This window comes from Pelodiscus sinensis, chromosome 1, assembly GCF_052426305.1.
Source record: "Pelodiscus sinensis isolate ZL-2025 chromosome 1, ASM5242630v1, whole genome shotgun sequence".
Lineage (NCBI taxonomy): Eukaryota > Metazoa > Chordata > Testudines > Trionychidae > Pelodiscus > Pelodiscus sinensis.
This window is the reverse complement of record NC_143052.1, coordinates 301,147,714-301,162,993: the sequence shown is the minus strand read 5'-3', so window position 1 is coordinate 301,162,993 and position 15,280 is coordinate 301,147,714. Positions and strand designations below refer to the sequence as shown.

At 42.7% G+C, this 15,280-nt stretch overlaps 1 protein-coding gene across 16 annotated transcripts in view; it reads left to right on the top strand.

Annotated features, from left to right (window-relative positions):
• The window catches only part of NBEA (neurobeachin), a 748,862-nt gene that overhangs the window by 482,446 nt on the left and 251,136 nt on the right, over positions 1-15,280 (top strand). Inside the window, exon 41 of one of the 16 annotated variants that reach the window (XM_089775505.1) lies at positions 5,702-5,740. The exons of the other annotated variants lie outside the window; for them this stretch is intronic. Coding sequence (XP_089631631.1) covers positions 5,702-5,740 — 39 coding nt within the window. The remainder of the gene's footprint in view (positions 1-5,701; positions 5,741-15,280) is intronic. 16 annotated transcript variants of the gene reach the window in all.

Below are 15,280 nucleotides of genomic sequence, written 5' to 3'. Positions count from 1 at the left end.
AATGTTTATTGAACCTGCATGGTGATCTGACAAAGCTGTTATGCATCTTAAAGTTCTCTGTAGTCCTCTGCAAACCTTAGACTCTTGTGCATACTTGACGTTGTCCTGCTAGTCAAAACACTGAGATGCAAAGCCTGCCCCTTCTTTAAGAGATTGACACTTCTGTGGCGGAGTCCTATGGTTTTGGAGATGCAGATGATAGACACACTTTAGCTCTTTCCCTATATCAGCAGTTCTCAAACCATGGGTTGGGACCCCAAAGTGAATCATGACCCCATTAAAATAGGATTGCTGAGGCTGGCTTAGACTTGCTGAGCCACCACTTGGGGCTGAAGCCAAAGCCTGGGTTCAAGTTACAGACCCCCTACCTGTGACTGAAACCCTTGGGTTTTGGCTTTTCCCCTCTTGCCCCCAGAGCAGCGGGGCTCAAGCAGACACAGGCTTCAGTCCCCAGTCCTGGAGTCATCTAGTAATTTTTGTTGTCAGGAGTCAACTGTGGGTTGAGGATATTATGGATATTAGTAAAAATTAACGTCTGAGATACTGCCAGGAAAGCTGCCTTCGGAATGTCAGCAATTTGTCCGAATGCTTGCAAGAAAAATCTGAATGTCATAAGCACAGGCCATCTTCTAAGTCAGTAGTCACCAACAAGTAGATCGGGATCTACTGGTCAATCTTGGAGCCTTTGACAGGTGATCCTGACAGGTTTGGTCAGGAGGCTGTCAAGTACCGGCACTTCGTCTGCCACACTCAGCGCTGCTCCTGCCTTCTGCCTTGGAGCTGCCTCCCATTCCTGAGAGCCTCTTGCTTGCTGCAGGGCATAGAAAGGAAAGGAGGGGATGCTGATGTCAGGGTGTCCCACCCTGTACCCCATTTCCGCAGAGCAGGGGCAGGAAAGGAGGGAGTTTGCTGGCTGCTTTTGAGAATGGTGCAGCGCCAGAGGAGGGGTGAGCCTGCCTTAGCCCCGTATACCACCACCCAGAAGCCACCTGTGGTAAGCGATACCTAGCCAGACCCCACATCCTGAACTCCAGCCCTAGTCCTGAACCCCTCCTGTACCCCAAGTCCCTGCTCTATCCTTGAGTCCCCATGTACCCAAACTCCCTCCCAGAACCTGTGCCCTGAATCTCCTCCTGCACCCAGGGCCGGACGGAGGCATGGGCAAGCCGGGCAGCTGCCCAGGGCGCCAACCCACAGGGGGCGCCTGATGGCAGCTGTAAGGGGCACGCAGCGTCCCTTACAGCTGCCATCAGGAGCCGCGCACCCAGCTCCTGCAGCGCCAGCCCTGTGGCACCAGACAGCAGTGCTTTTGCCCCCACGGCTGTGGGGCCCTGCACGGCGTGGCACGTGCACCAGCAGCGCTGGCTGGGCCGGGCTGGGCAGCGCATACACTGTGAGCCCCGGGGGCAGGCCCAGGGCTGTGCGCCAGCGGCCGTGACCGACCCGATTATGCGCCGAGCTTCCTGGGGCAGGCCCTGGGCTTCGCACCAGTGGCCGTGGCAAGCGCATGCATGCGCCGTGCACCCTGGGGGGCAGGCCCACGCCCCATGGGTGGGCCTGCGTATGCGCCCTGCGCCCAGGGGCAGTGCCGCACGCTCGGGCCCAGGGCGCCAAAAGGGCTCGGGCCGGCCCTGCCTGCACCTCAACTCCCCGCCCCAGGCTCAGCTCAGAGCCCCTCTCGCACTCCAAATCCTTTAGCCCAAGATCAGCGTCTGCATCGCCTTCCCCCACATCCCAGCCCTCTGCCCCCAGCCTAATGAATGTGAATGAGGATGGGGGAGAGAAGGAGGACAGAGTGAGCAGGGGTGGGGCCTCAGAAAAGGGGGTGGGAAGGAGGCAGGGCAAGGGTGTTTGGGTTTGAGGTCGATCCTGGATTGCACTTAAATTCAAAAATTGATCTCATGTTTAAAAAAGTTGGAGACCACTATTCTAAATGGATCCTATCATCTTTGACCTGTTATATAATAACAGATAATGTCTTCTGCATCACCAAGGGACTTCATCAGTATTATTACCTCCTGGTTAGTCTTCTTTCTGCAGTTGTCACTCCTACTTGGACAAATGCCACTGTACCACATAATATAGGGGAAGCTTTCTGACCATATTAAAGTAGTGACAAGAAATGCAGCAGCAGTATACACATGTGCCCACACCAACAATAAAAAACCTCCCATCATTTCATTTTTAACCTCAAACTAACTCAAATCCTTGAAGCTAAGTTGAGAGTAGGGAGATGCAAGTAGAGAGAAAACAAATGCAAGAGTTAATTGTCCCAAAATATCCCTGATGCTGTGTCAGCTCCACTAATCTCTAGAATTATTTACTGCATGATTTTGCACTAGATAAGAAAACTGTTCTCCAGAGATCTTCCTGATCACAGGGGCAATTCCAAAACACAAGTCCTAGCAACATAAATCAAGAAAGACAACTGTTAGCTGTTTTTCTGCATGAGAAAAATGAGACCCCACAGGCCAGTCAAGAGCAGACCTCACAAAAGCAAGATCAGGCATTCTTTCTTTATTTGGGGGAAAAAACAGAAATGTGGTTCTCTTTTCTAAAAATTCAACTTTTCTACACTTGTCACCCAAGTGTACCCAGTAGCATATCTGCTGGCTTTAGTGACTTATGGTATGTCTGCAGTGCAAGAAGATGCATATGATTGGCCCAGGGGAGGCAACGTGGGATTGCAGGCTTTAGGGCTATAAAATAGAAGCATAGATGTTCATGCTTGGGTGAGAGCCTGGGTTTGGAGACCCTCACAGAGGAGAGGATCTAGGATTGCCAAGTGTCCAGTTTTTGACCGAACACCAGTTTGAAAACGGACACTGATGGCACTGATCAGTTGTGCTGTCTGGGCTGTTAAAAGTTTGATTAGACACAGCAGAATGAGAGGCTCCTTGCCCAGCTCCATATGGCTCCCAATAAATGGCCACCATGTCTATACAGTTTGGGAGCAACCAAAGGGAATCCATGTACTGCTCCCATCCAGTGTTCCTCTAAGCTGTAGGGCAGCACATCTTCACAGGTGAGTAATCAGCCCCACCCAGTCAGCTCTTTGCATGGAGCTCTGAGCCTCTGATGGGGCAGGGCTGATTAATCACCTGTGAAGCTGTGTTGCCACCAAACTTAGAAGGAACAGTGCTCCCACCGAGTGCCATCTCTGTAGCTTTCATTGATCAGGACCCATGGCTAGTGGGAGTTGCAAAGGTGGTGCCTGCAAATGGGGGCAGCGGACAGACCCCCTTAGCTGCCCCTAGACCTAGATGTGGAGGGACTTGTTGCCACTTCCTGGGAGCTTCCTGAGGTAAGCACCAACCAGTGCCCCAGCTGCTCCCACGCGCTAAACTCCTGCCCCAGCACTGAGTTCCCTCCAGCACTCCACAACCCCCTGCTTAAGCTCAGAACCCCCTCTCAGAGCCCTCACTCCACATCATCTCTCAGATTTCCCTCTAATCAAGCTACATGATGCATCCTGGGGACCTTAGACTTCAAAGCCACAAGCATCATGAGGTAATGTGTCACCATGGAAAAGAGCAAATGAATGTGGAACTGACTCAAAATGAATCATTTCAAATCGGTTCAAAATCCCAAAACATACTGACTTAGGAAATGTCAAAATGTTTCATTCAGAAATTGGAATTTTTTGGCGTTCTATTCCATGAAAAAAATTGAGGGGTTTTTTCTTCCCAATTTGGGATGAAATCTAATACTGAAGTATAGGAATTTCCAGTGGATAGGAATTCTGAAATTCACTTATCTCTTAACTATGCAGAGTTGTACAAAGTTCCAAGTACAGGAATAGTCCCTTATTATGTTTTATTCATATTACATAAATATTTGAGACTTACCATGATGAGAACTAGGTTGCCAATGTATTTTTAAAATTAGGGGCTATTTTCTTAGTACCCATGGTTCAGTACTCTTCTCAATGATGGTGGTAGTAGTTGAGTAGTAATAGTAGTAGAAGTAATAATAAGTAGCAGTCACCTATATTCACCAGGAATATTTCTTGCTGCTTTTTACCATCCTCAACCACTCCCAATATTTTACAGAAATGAAAAAATAAGGGATGTCCCTTGCAATAAGGGACTGTTTGGCAACCCTGGAACTCTATTGTGCTCGATACTGAACAAAAACTGGCAAACCCTTCCCTGAAGAGTTTAACTCCATGAAGCAGTCATTGGAGATCATGGTTTTGTACAAGGTGCCATTAAGGACCAGACTGGGACTGTTAATCCTTTAGAACTGGTAGTGAACTCATCTTGACTTTCAGTTCTCAGGTTCAGTTTTGAGGGTTTGCCACTAAAAATAACATTTTTATTCATAAAATGAACTGGAAGTTGTTGAAACACAATAAATATAGGACTCCACAATGCCTTTTACTTCTGCTTTTCAGACAAGACCCACACATAGGTTTGTCTGTATTAAAAAATGTACTGGTTTAACTTGGAGTCAGTTTAAAAAATGAATTACTTAAATGGGTCTATAGCCCTACATGGAAACTCTGAATTCAATTTAAACCTGGCTTATATTGATTTAGTTTGACTCACTAAAGAATCAAGTTAAACTAAATCAATATAAACCAAGTAAAAATAGAATTAAGAGTGCCCACACAAGGGTTTGGACACATTAACTCAATCCATTTAAAAAAACCACATTTTATTAAAACAGTGCAACTTTGAATATAGAGAGGCATTAGTTATTAGAAAACCTTTCACTACAAAAATATAAATATTGTAATAGTTCAATTTGCAAAGTTAAAACAAAACTAAAAAATCCTAAAAAAATTTGAAACACACTATGGGCCCAATCTTGCATACATTCACAATAGTGGTCCATAAGTACTATTAATTCCAGAGATTTGCGTTCATAGCTTTTTATTAACCATGCTGCACAAATCATTGTAAAACATATTTCTGTACATTACATTTGACACATTGGATTTTTAAAAGATAATTGCATTCTGGATCTTTTTAGTCTTTGGATAATCCTAGTATTCCATGTCACAATGAGGATAACTTAGGCTATATCTAGACTACATTCCTCTGTTGAAAGAGGAATGTAAATGAAGCAAATCGAAAGTGCAAATGAAGCACGTATTTAAATATCCCGTACTTCATTTGCATATTTGTGTCTGAGCACTTTTTCGAAAAGAGTTTTTCAAACGTGAAAATGCAGTCTAGACAGGGTTCTTTCAAAAAAAAACCCAACATTTTTTGAAAGAACCCATAATCCTGAAAAAATGAGGCATACGAGTTCTTTCGAAAAAGGGGTGTTTTTTCGAAAGAGCCCCATCTAGACTGTGCTTTCACTGTTGAAAAATCCTTTTTCAAAAAAGCCTTTAGACGTGAAAATGCAAATGAAGCATGGGATATTGAAATCCATGCTTCATTTGCACTTTCAATTTGCTTAATTTACATTCCTCTTTCGATAGAGGAATATAGTCTAGACATAACCTCAAAGTGAATCTCATTCAGAAGATTTTTCTTTTTTAATATGAGTGTTGTAGTGGATTTCATTACTCACACAAGTCTTTTTTTATTTCTTTGTGATGGATTAAAAGAAAATTTGTGGTTAGTCTCAATATTTTCAATTGCAGCAGTATTTTAACAGGATTGTTTGGTGTAAGTAAATTACCAAAACTGTTGTTTTTATTTTCTTATTATTTACATATTAAATATTTTATCATTTTCTATTTCAGTTTTAGCTCCTTTCCTTCCCAGGCTGTTCACTTCAAGAGGCAAGTCACATGTTTGTGAAAACTAATGACTAAGCCCAGTCCATTGTATCCAGTTTCTAATAATAAATTGTGAATCAATAGTATTGCAATCAAACTATTTGTAGTTAAGTGATAATCCCTAACTTGTCTGTATCCTTAGTAGTGTTTTTTTTTTCTTTTTCATCTTCTAATGTTGTAATTTAATTTAGGAGCCTAAATATGCAAATGTACTAATAATTTGTTCTACTCTCTGTAAATTATTTTTTCATAGTGAAAAATATACTTTATTTCATGATAAATTTATACTTCCGATGTGGAATATGTATTTAATTGATCATTAATATTGTCCTTACAAGCTTTTTTAATTTAAAAAAATCAAGATAAACTATGATTACACAAGTTTAACACTTTAGGAATATATTCAGACCTCTGCTGCATGTACACAACTCTCAGTAATTCCAATAAGAGCTGTGTGAACACATTTGAGGGCAGAATTTGGCCTTGGTGACCTTTGGAAAGATTTTGTGTCCCATGATATGACAGGTTAGATCACAGAAATCCCACTGGAGTTGTCTCCTGGTGTGCTGATCAAGCCACTCAGCCAGCCTTCCTGCCGTCTGGGGCTCCTCATCACCCTGTCCTGCTGGGCCAGAAGCTTTGGTCTCTCCTATCCAAGGCACAGAGTTGGAGTTACCCCCCCCCCCTCCCCGAGTAACAGACACTAAACCAGTTCAGCTCTTGGAGGACTCTATTATAAGATAGCTGAAAGCATCCAAGCAACCAAGCCTCAAGAGACCAAACCCCCAAACAAATCTGTCTTACTCTGTGTAAAAGATTTACACAGACAGTGCTCATAAATATGTCCACTCCCTTTATCAATGAAAGAGAGAAATGCACTATGGTTGATCTCCCACCCCCTAGCCTGAGTAACAAGTATTTACACTGGGTTTGATTATAAACAAAAGTGTTTTTATTGAGTATGTAAAGTAGGATTTAAGTGACTGAAAGTGAAAACAGACAGATCAAAGTAAGTTACTAGGCTAAAATAAACAAAAGACAACAGCTACTTCTAATACACTAAGAAACTTGTGTCATGCAAAATCTTACCCTAAACAGTTTTTCTTATCTCAGGCCAGAATTGATCTTTTTCTGACCTGAGCCCAACTGCTTTTCCTTCACATTTCCAATACAGTTCTCTGTTTCCACATTTCTCCATGTGTATCCACTTAGGGTGAGGAGGCAATTTCAAAAGTCAGCTTGAAGATCAAGATCTGATTGCTTTCTATTCTTTAATTAGACTTTCCCCCAAGGCAGGAACCCTTTGTTCAGTCTCCTCATACCCATGGAAAAGTAACAAATTCAGGATGGATTCCAGTGCCAAGTGGCATGGCCACATGTCTTTCTAGGACCAATCACAGTTTGGGTTTAGAGAAAAAATAAAACCATTCACAGGTCATTGATTTGAGTACTGAGCCATTACATTCCACTAATGGTCCTCATTAGCACATTTAGAGTTAACAGAGTTACACTTCATATTTCTAACTTCACATACAAGAATGATACATGCACAAAAATAGGATATGCAGCAGATAGTAACTTTAAAAATTGTATGTTGCATGACCTGTTTTGCGTAAAGCATCTTTGGCTACATCTAAACTACATCCCACTGTCGGCAGAGGGATATAAATGAAGCACTTTGAAAGCGCAAGTGAAGCGGGGATTTAAATATCTCGTGTTTCATTTGCATAATAATGTAATGGCGCTCTTTCGAAAAAGCACTATTTTAAAATTGAAACTGCGGTCTAGACGCAGCTCTTTCAAAAACGGGGTGCTTTTTTGAAAGATCCCGTAAACCCCATTTACAGTAAAAAAATGAGGTTTACAGGATCTTTCAAAAAAGCGCCCTGTTTTCGAAAGAACTGCATCTAGACCGCGGTTTCAATTTCAAAATGGCACTTTTTCGAAAGAGCGCCATTATGTGATTATGCAAATGAAGTGCAGGATATTTAAATCCCCACTTCATTTGCACTTTCGAAGTGCTTCATTTACAGATGTCTGCCAACAGAGGCATGCAGTCTAGACGTAGCCTTTGAGTTATATATATTCCTAAAACAATTTTCATAAAATGTGGGGGGGCCGTGACACATGAATCATAGGTTTAGAAAGGACTTCAAGAATTGTTTAGTCTTAACTCTCTGCCAATATGCATGAATTGTTGTGTCTAAACCATCCAAGACAGATAGCTATCTAGCCTTATTTTGAAAACTACCAGCGAAGGAGATTCCACAACTTCCCTAGGCAGTCTGTTCCATTGGCCTATTGTTCTTACAGTTAGTGAGTTTTTTCCTGAGATTTAATCTAAATCTGCTATGCTGTAATTTGAACTCAGTGTCTCTTGTCTTGCCCTTTATGGCAAAAGAGAACTACTTTTCTCCATCTTTTTAATAGCAGTCTCTCAAGTCTATGAAGGCTGCTATCCTGTCCCTCCTTAATCTCTTCTTTTTCTGAATTAAACATGCCCACTTTCTTCAGCCTTTGTGCCTATGGCTTGCATTCCATCCCTTTGATCATCTTTGTGTCTCACCTCTGGATCCTTTCCAGTTTCTCTACATCCTTTCTATATATTGGTGACCAAAATTGGACACAGTACTTCATCTGAGTACTGTGCCAAGTAGAGTGGTACATTCACCTCCTATGTGCCACTTGCATGCAGTTTTAGGTTGAGAGCTTGGTTTTTTTCAGCAACAGCATCCCATTGCTAACTGAGTTTGAAGTTATGATTCAGTACAGCTCTAGGATCCTTTTTAGCAGTTCTGCTGCCAAGCCAGATTTTCTTCATTATATGTGCATTTGGTGTTTCGACCCTGAGGGTAGCACCTTACTTTTGTTTTTAATGAGTTTCTTTTTGTTGTCTATAGCCCAGTCTCCAATTCATCAAGATCCCTCTAAATTCTAGCTCTATCTTCCAAAGTATTGGAAGCCCCTCCGACTCTCCCCCAGCTTTGTGTCATCTGTAAACTTGATCAGTATGCTTTCTATTCCTATATATAGGTACTTAATAAAGAGATTAAGCAGCAGAACCAGAACAGATCCCTTTGAAACTCCACTTCAGATCTCACTCCAATCTACTATCATTCCATTACTAGTTACTTTTTAGTGGTTATTTAACCAATTATATATTGACTTGATGATAATTCTGCTGAGCCGCCATTTCTCCTGCTTACTTATCAGAATATCAAGTGGGACTGTATCAAAAGCCTTGTGAAGTCTAGGTATGTTATGTCTATTGATTCCCCCTATCCATCTAAGCAATTACCCTGCCAAAGAAGGAAATTAAACTGGTTTAGATGGCTTGTTCTTAGTAAATCCATGTTGGCTGGTAGTGATCACTCATTTATCCTCTAGATATTCACAAATCAAATGTTTTACACATTGTTTAGTAGCTTCCAAGGTATCAAAGTCAAGCTGACTGGTTTATAGTTCTCCAGCTTTTTGTTTATAAAGATGGACACCGCATTAGCCTTCTCCAGTCTTCTGGAACCTCTCCTGTCATCATGAGTTTGTAATTGTTTTGCCAATGGCTTTGAGATTTCCTCAGCTAATTCCTTCAGAACCTTTCGGTGAGTAACATCGTGCCCAGCTGATTTGAATTCATTCAGATTGTTCAGAAGTTCTCTGATGTGTTCTTTGCTTATCCCACATTCCTTCTCCTTTATTGTCTATGATAACTTTGCTAGTCATCCAGTTACATGTTATTTTTTGTGAGAAGACTGAAGCAAAGTAGGCATTGGACAACCCTGCCTTCCTACCATCTTCAATTATCACCTCACCTACTTCATTGAGCAGAGGACCCATACCATTCTTAATCTATCTTTTTTGCCTGACACTTGAAGAATGCATTCTTGGTGTCTCTAACATTTCTTTTCAGCTGTAACTCATTCTTTGCCTTAGCTTTCCAGATTATGTCCCTAGATGCTCCCTAAATGCTATGTCCTATATCTACTACTTTGGTGACATGCCCTTCCTTCCATTTCCTGTATGTATCTCTTTTGAGTTTCAGATAGCTAAAAAGCTCCTTCTACTGCATTATTGGCATCTTGTGGCATTTCTTAACTTTCCTCTACATCAGACTAACTTGATGTTGAGCTTTAGTATTGCATCTTTTAAGAACTGCCAACCCTCTTCAACTGCTTTTCATCCTAATTGGCTTTTCCATGGGACATTGCGTCCTATTCCTCTGAGTCAATTCAAATCTGTATTTCTGAAATCCAGAATCCTTGTTTTGTTGTTCTCATGTCTGTCTATCCAAAGAATTTTGAATTCTATCAGATCATAATCACTTCCTCCCAACTTTCCAGCTGACTTCACATTAGCAACTAATTAATCAACATTGATCAAAACCAGATCCAAAATGGATGGCCTCTTAGTTGTTTCCTGAACTTTCTGAATCACATTTATCCCCTATGTGTGCTAAGAATTTGCATGACATATTATGTTTTGCTGTGCTAATCTTCCAACAGATATCAGGGCAATTAACTCTGGTGTTGACATCTGTGGGTGGGCTGGAACTTGGGCTATAGGACCCTGCCAGGTGAAATGGTCCCAGAGCTCAGACTGCAACCCAAGCCTGGAAGTCTGTACTACAATGAAACAGCCCCAGCCTTGAGCCCTCAGGCAGTAAGAGTCAGCCAGGATGGGCTAGCCACAGGTTTTTTATTCACTGTGTAAACATACCATCGTGGATGCATTGACTTCCTGCCCTAAGCTATGAAAAATAGGTTGGATAATGGGAATTGCTTAAAATATTCTTAATGAGGTAAAGGACTTTTCATTTCCAGATCATCTGTTCAAATCCAGGTAAGCTTGATAGCAAGCAAAAGTTACCAACATCTATTTAGTGGCCCATGAAAAATTTCATGTTTCTCTCATTTCAGTCACATTTAGCCCTTGAGGGATATTTTCAATTACAAATTATAACAAGAGCTTCATTTGTTTCTGACAAGCTCTTAGGAGCCTTACATAGGGCCAGATTCTGTTGTAAAAACTGTCTTGGATGCCGATCTTGCACATCAGGGATACAACTGCAAGATCACAAAGTTAACATTAACAAGTTTTTATACTAACGGCTGGGGAAAAGCCGACAGGTGCCGAGGAGCACATGGATCGGACAGACACATCTATTGGGGGAGGTTCTGTTAATAGATATGCTCTATGTTCTAGTCAGGAGGAGAGGATGGAAGTATGGGTCACATCAGATGAGATACAATCAACAGAAAAAGAGTCTAACACATCAAGAAATTGCAGACAAATAGTGACAGATTATTAAAGTGCTTATACACAAATGCTAGAAGTCTAAATAGTAAAATGGGTAAACTAGAGTGCCTAGTTTTAAAGGAGGATATTGATATAATAGGCATCACAGAAGCTTGATGGAATGAGGACAATCAGTGGGACACAGTCATACCAGGGTACAAAATATATCAGAAGGACAAAATAGGTTGTGCTGGTGGGGGAGTGGCCCGATACGTGAAAGAAAATGTAGAATTAAATGAAGTAAAAATCATAAATGAGCCAAATGTTTCATAGAATCTCTATGGATAGTAATTCCATGCTCCAATAATAAGAATATAGCCATAGGGATAGATTATCGACCAGCTGATCAGGACAGTGATAGTGACTATGAAATGCAAAGGGAGATTAGAGAGCTATCAAATTAAAAGACTCTATAATAGTGGGAGATTTCAGCTATCCCCATATTGTTGAAATTGGGTACACGTCACCTCAGGACAGGAGGCAGAGATAAAATTTCTTGATATCTTAAATGACTGCTTCTTGGAGCAGCTCTTCTTGATTTAGTCCTAGGTGGAGAATGGGATGTGGTTCCATAGGTAAATATAACTGAACCGCTTGGAAATAGTGACTATAATATAATAAAATTTAACATCCCTGTGGTGGGAAATCCACCTCAGCAGCCCAACACTGTGGCATTTAATTTCAGAAAAGGGAACCACACAAAAATGAGGAAGCTAGGTAAACAGAAATTAAAAGGTACAGTGACAAAAGTAAAATTTCTGCAAGCTGCATGGAAACTTTTCAAAAACACCATAATAGAGGCCCAACTTAAAAGTGTGTAAATGAGGACTACAGAATCTTTCAAAACAAGGCATTACTGTTGAAAATGCCCCGTCTAAACTGCCGGGTTTTTTCAAAAAGCTCAGTTTCAAAAAAAAAGCAGCAGCTGCCATTATGCAAATAAAGCATGGGTTATTTAAATCCCGGCTTCATTTGCACTTTCAATATGTCTAATTTACATCCCTATGCTGACAGGGGGGTAGTTTAAACATAGTCTCAGTGTGCAGTGGTAGTCAAAAAAGCAAATAGAATGTTAGGAGTCATTAAAAAAGGAATGGAGAATAAGACAGAAAATATCTATCTAAAGCCATGGTACGCCCACATTTTGAATACTGCATACAGATGTGGTTGCCTCATCTCAAAAAAAGATATATTGGCATTGGAAAAGGTTCAGAAAAGATCAACAAAAGTTATTATGGGCTTGGAACGGGTCCCATATGAAGAGAGATTAAAAAGACTTGGACTTTTTAGCTTAGAAAAGAGGAGGCTAAGGGGGGGGGGGATATGCTAGAGGTCTATAAAATCATGACTGGTATGGAAAAAGTAAATAAGGAAAAGTTATTTACTTATTCCCACAATAAAAGAACTAGGGGTCACCAAATGAAATTTATAGGCAGCAAGTTTAAAACATACAAAAGAAAGTTTTTCTTTACTCAGAACACAGTCAACCTGTGGAACTCCTTGCCAGAGGAAGCGGTGAAGGCTAGAAATTTAACAGGGTTCAGAAAAGACCTAGATAGACTCGTGGAGGTTAGGTCCATCAATGGCTATTAGCCAGGATATATAGGAATGTTGTCCCTAGCCTCTGTTTCTCTGGAGGTTAGGTCCATCAATGGCTATTAGCCAGGATAGATAGCAATGTTGTTCCTAGCCTCTGTTTCTCTGGAAGTGATTGACAGGGGGAGGGATCACGTGAGGATTATCTGTTGTGATCCCCCTCTGGGGCATCTGGTATTGGCCACTGTCAGTCAGAAAGGATACTGGGCTGGATGGACCTTTGGTCTGACCCAGTATGGCTGTTCTTCTGTTCTTAAGTCTCATTAAAAAAAAAAAGTGTTGGTAATGGAGAACCTGAATAGGATTTTTACTGAATCTGTCTTTTATATACAGGCAGTCCCCGGGTTACGTACAAGATAGGGACTGTAGGTTTGTTCTTAAGTTGAATCTGTATGTAAGTCGGAACTGGCGTCCAGATTCAGCCGCTGCTGAAACTGACCGCCAGTTCTGACTTACATACAGATTCAACTTAAGAACCCCAAGCGTCCCCAAGTCAGCTGCTGCTGAAACTGATCAGTGGCTGATTCCAGGAAGCCTGGGGCAGAGCAACTCTGCCTCGGGCTTCCTGTAGTCAGCGCTGGTCAGTTTCAGCAGCGGCTGACTCGGGGAAGCCTGGGGCAGAGCAGCTGGGGTGCCGCTGGGTTGCTCCAGTAGCACCGCTCCTCGCTCCTTGGCGCTACTGGACCAACCCAGCAGCACCCCAGCTGCTCTGCCCCAGGCGTCCTGATTCAGCCACTGCTGAAACTGACCAGCAGCTGCTGAATCAGGACCTGGGGCAGAGCAGCTGGGGTGCTGCCGGGTTGGTCCAGTAGTGCCCAGAGCGGCGCTGCAGGACCAATCGGCAGCGCCCCAACTGCTCTGCCCCAGGGTCCACAACAAAAGCCTGGTCTGCTGGGGGGAGGGGCACAATAGCTGCACCCCCCCCCCCCCCGCAGACCAGGGACACAGGGAGCAGAGCCGCAGCGGCAGCAGGGTGCCGCGCCTCTGAGGCTTTGCTCTGGCAAAGCCTCAGAAGCGCGGGAACCCGCCGCTGCTGCGGCTTCGCTCCCGGTGCCTGTGGTCTGCTGGGGACCGTCTCCAGCAGACCAGGGGCACCGGTAGCAGCTTACGAATGGGGCTTTCTCGCCCCGGAGCTCGCAGGCAGCAATCCGCCACCTCGACCTCCGGGGCGAGAAAGCCCCCTTCGTAAGTGCGGATCCGACATAAGTCAGATCCGCGTAAGTCGGGGACTGGCTGTAGTTGTAAACTGAATTTGGACAGGGAAATTCATTGTAAATGTATTCAGTATTAGTAGACTCTCTTGTGCCCAAAATGTGCAATTGAATTTTCTTTCCTAGGTTTCAACTATATAGGTCTTCTGGTGGGTTGTGCCAATGTATATGGCTTTCTCTTAACCATTTTCAAAGGATTGTATAGGACACCTTTTGATTTTCCCTTTCATCACTCTGACCAGGTTACATCACTTCATTCATTCCTTATACCAGTCTTCCAGAGTTTTCACTGGCTCTTTATTTTATTGTAGGGATATATAGCCATCTTAGTCCTGTGGTTGTAAACACGGAGTTTTTAATGAGCCAGATTTTCAGTCTGTGGCTGCTGTATATTCAAATGTTGGTCCTTAAATCAACATGTAAAGAAGGAAATCACTTTTGCATATGAGTTTAATTTAAATGCAGGCATAACCTCCGCTCTCTCTCCCTCCCCCCCTTTCCCCCTCCCCACCCAGACACACACTATACTTCTGCTGTATAATCTCCTACCTTGAAAATATCAAAAGCAACAATTTCAGAAACATCCTGGTTTGGGACATTTCTGCATTTTAGTCAATTTACTTTCACATCATTCAAAATGTCCTATCAAAGTTATATATGATTGAACTCCCAAGCATAACTTTGAAGTGCTCCTCTTACCATGCCTTTCTCCTCCACCCAGTGCATAAAAATGTGTGTTCTTATTCACCCATTTTGGATACTGAGCTCCCTAGTAGACTGATGTCTGGGGAAGTTGGATTCCCTAACTCCTAACATGGCAGCAGAATTTCTTGCTGTACCTGCCTTCCAACTGACTAGTTGACTCCTGTGGACTTATTATCAGGGTTGCAGTGCTGAGGCTGGTCTACACTATAAGTTGAGTCAACACATTCAGCATTAGGCCAAACTTGGAATGGGCATGTCTATGCTGCCCAGTCCCTCCCATCAACTGAGAGAACTTTTAAAATCGACCCCTGTACTCCACCTGAAGTAGCTGAATAAAGCCTACGGCAACATTCATTCTTTGAATTAAGATAAATTAAGACGTCTGTACTGTAATTCAGGCCGACTGTAATTATTGGTCTCCAGTGACGATCTGGAGTTCTCCATCGTGAACACTCTGGTGAGCACTTTGAACTTCGATGCTGTTCAGCCAGGTGAGCTGAACTTTTGAATTTTAATTTCCAGTTGGAGCAGTATGGAGAGCTTACTAGCACAGCTGGACATGTATTCCCAAAGTCACAGACACCTCCAGCATGGAGAATTCAGGAGAGTGTAGATCTGATGGGCTAGGGGAGGAAAGGAAGGCAGAGCTCCAAATTAGAAAAAGAAATGCTAATATCTATACCAAAATTACACAGGGCATGGTGGATAAGGGCTACACCAGGGACAAACAGCAATG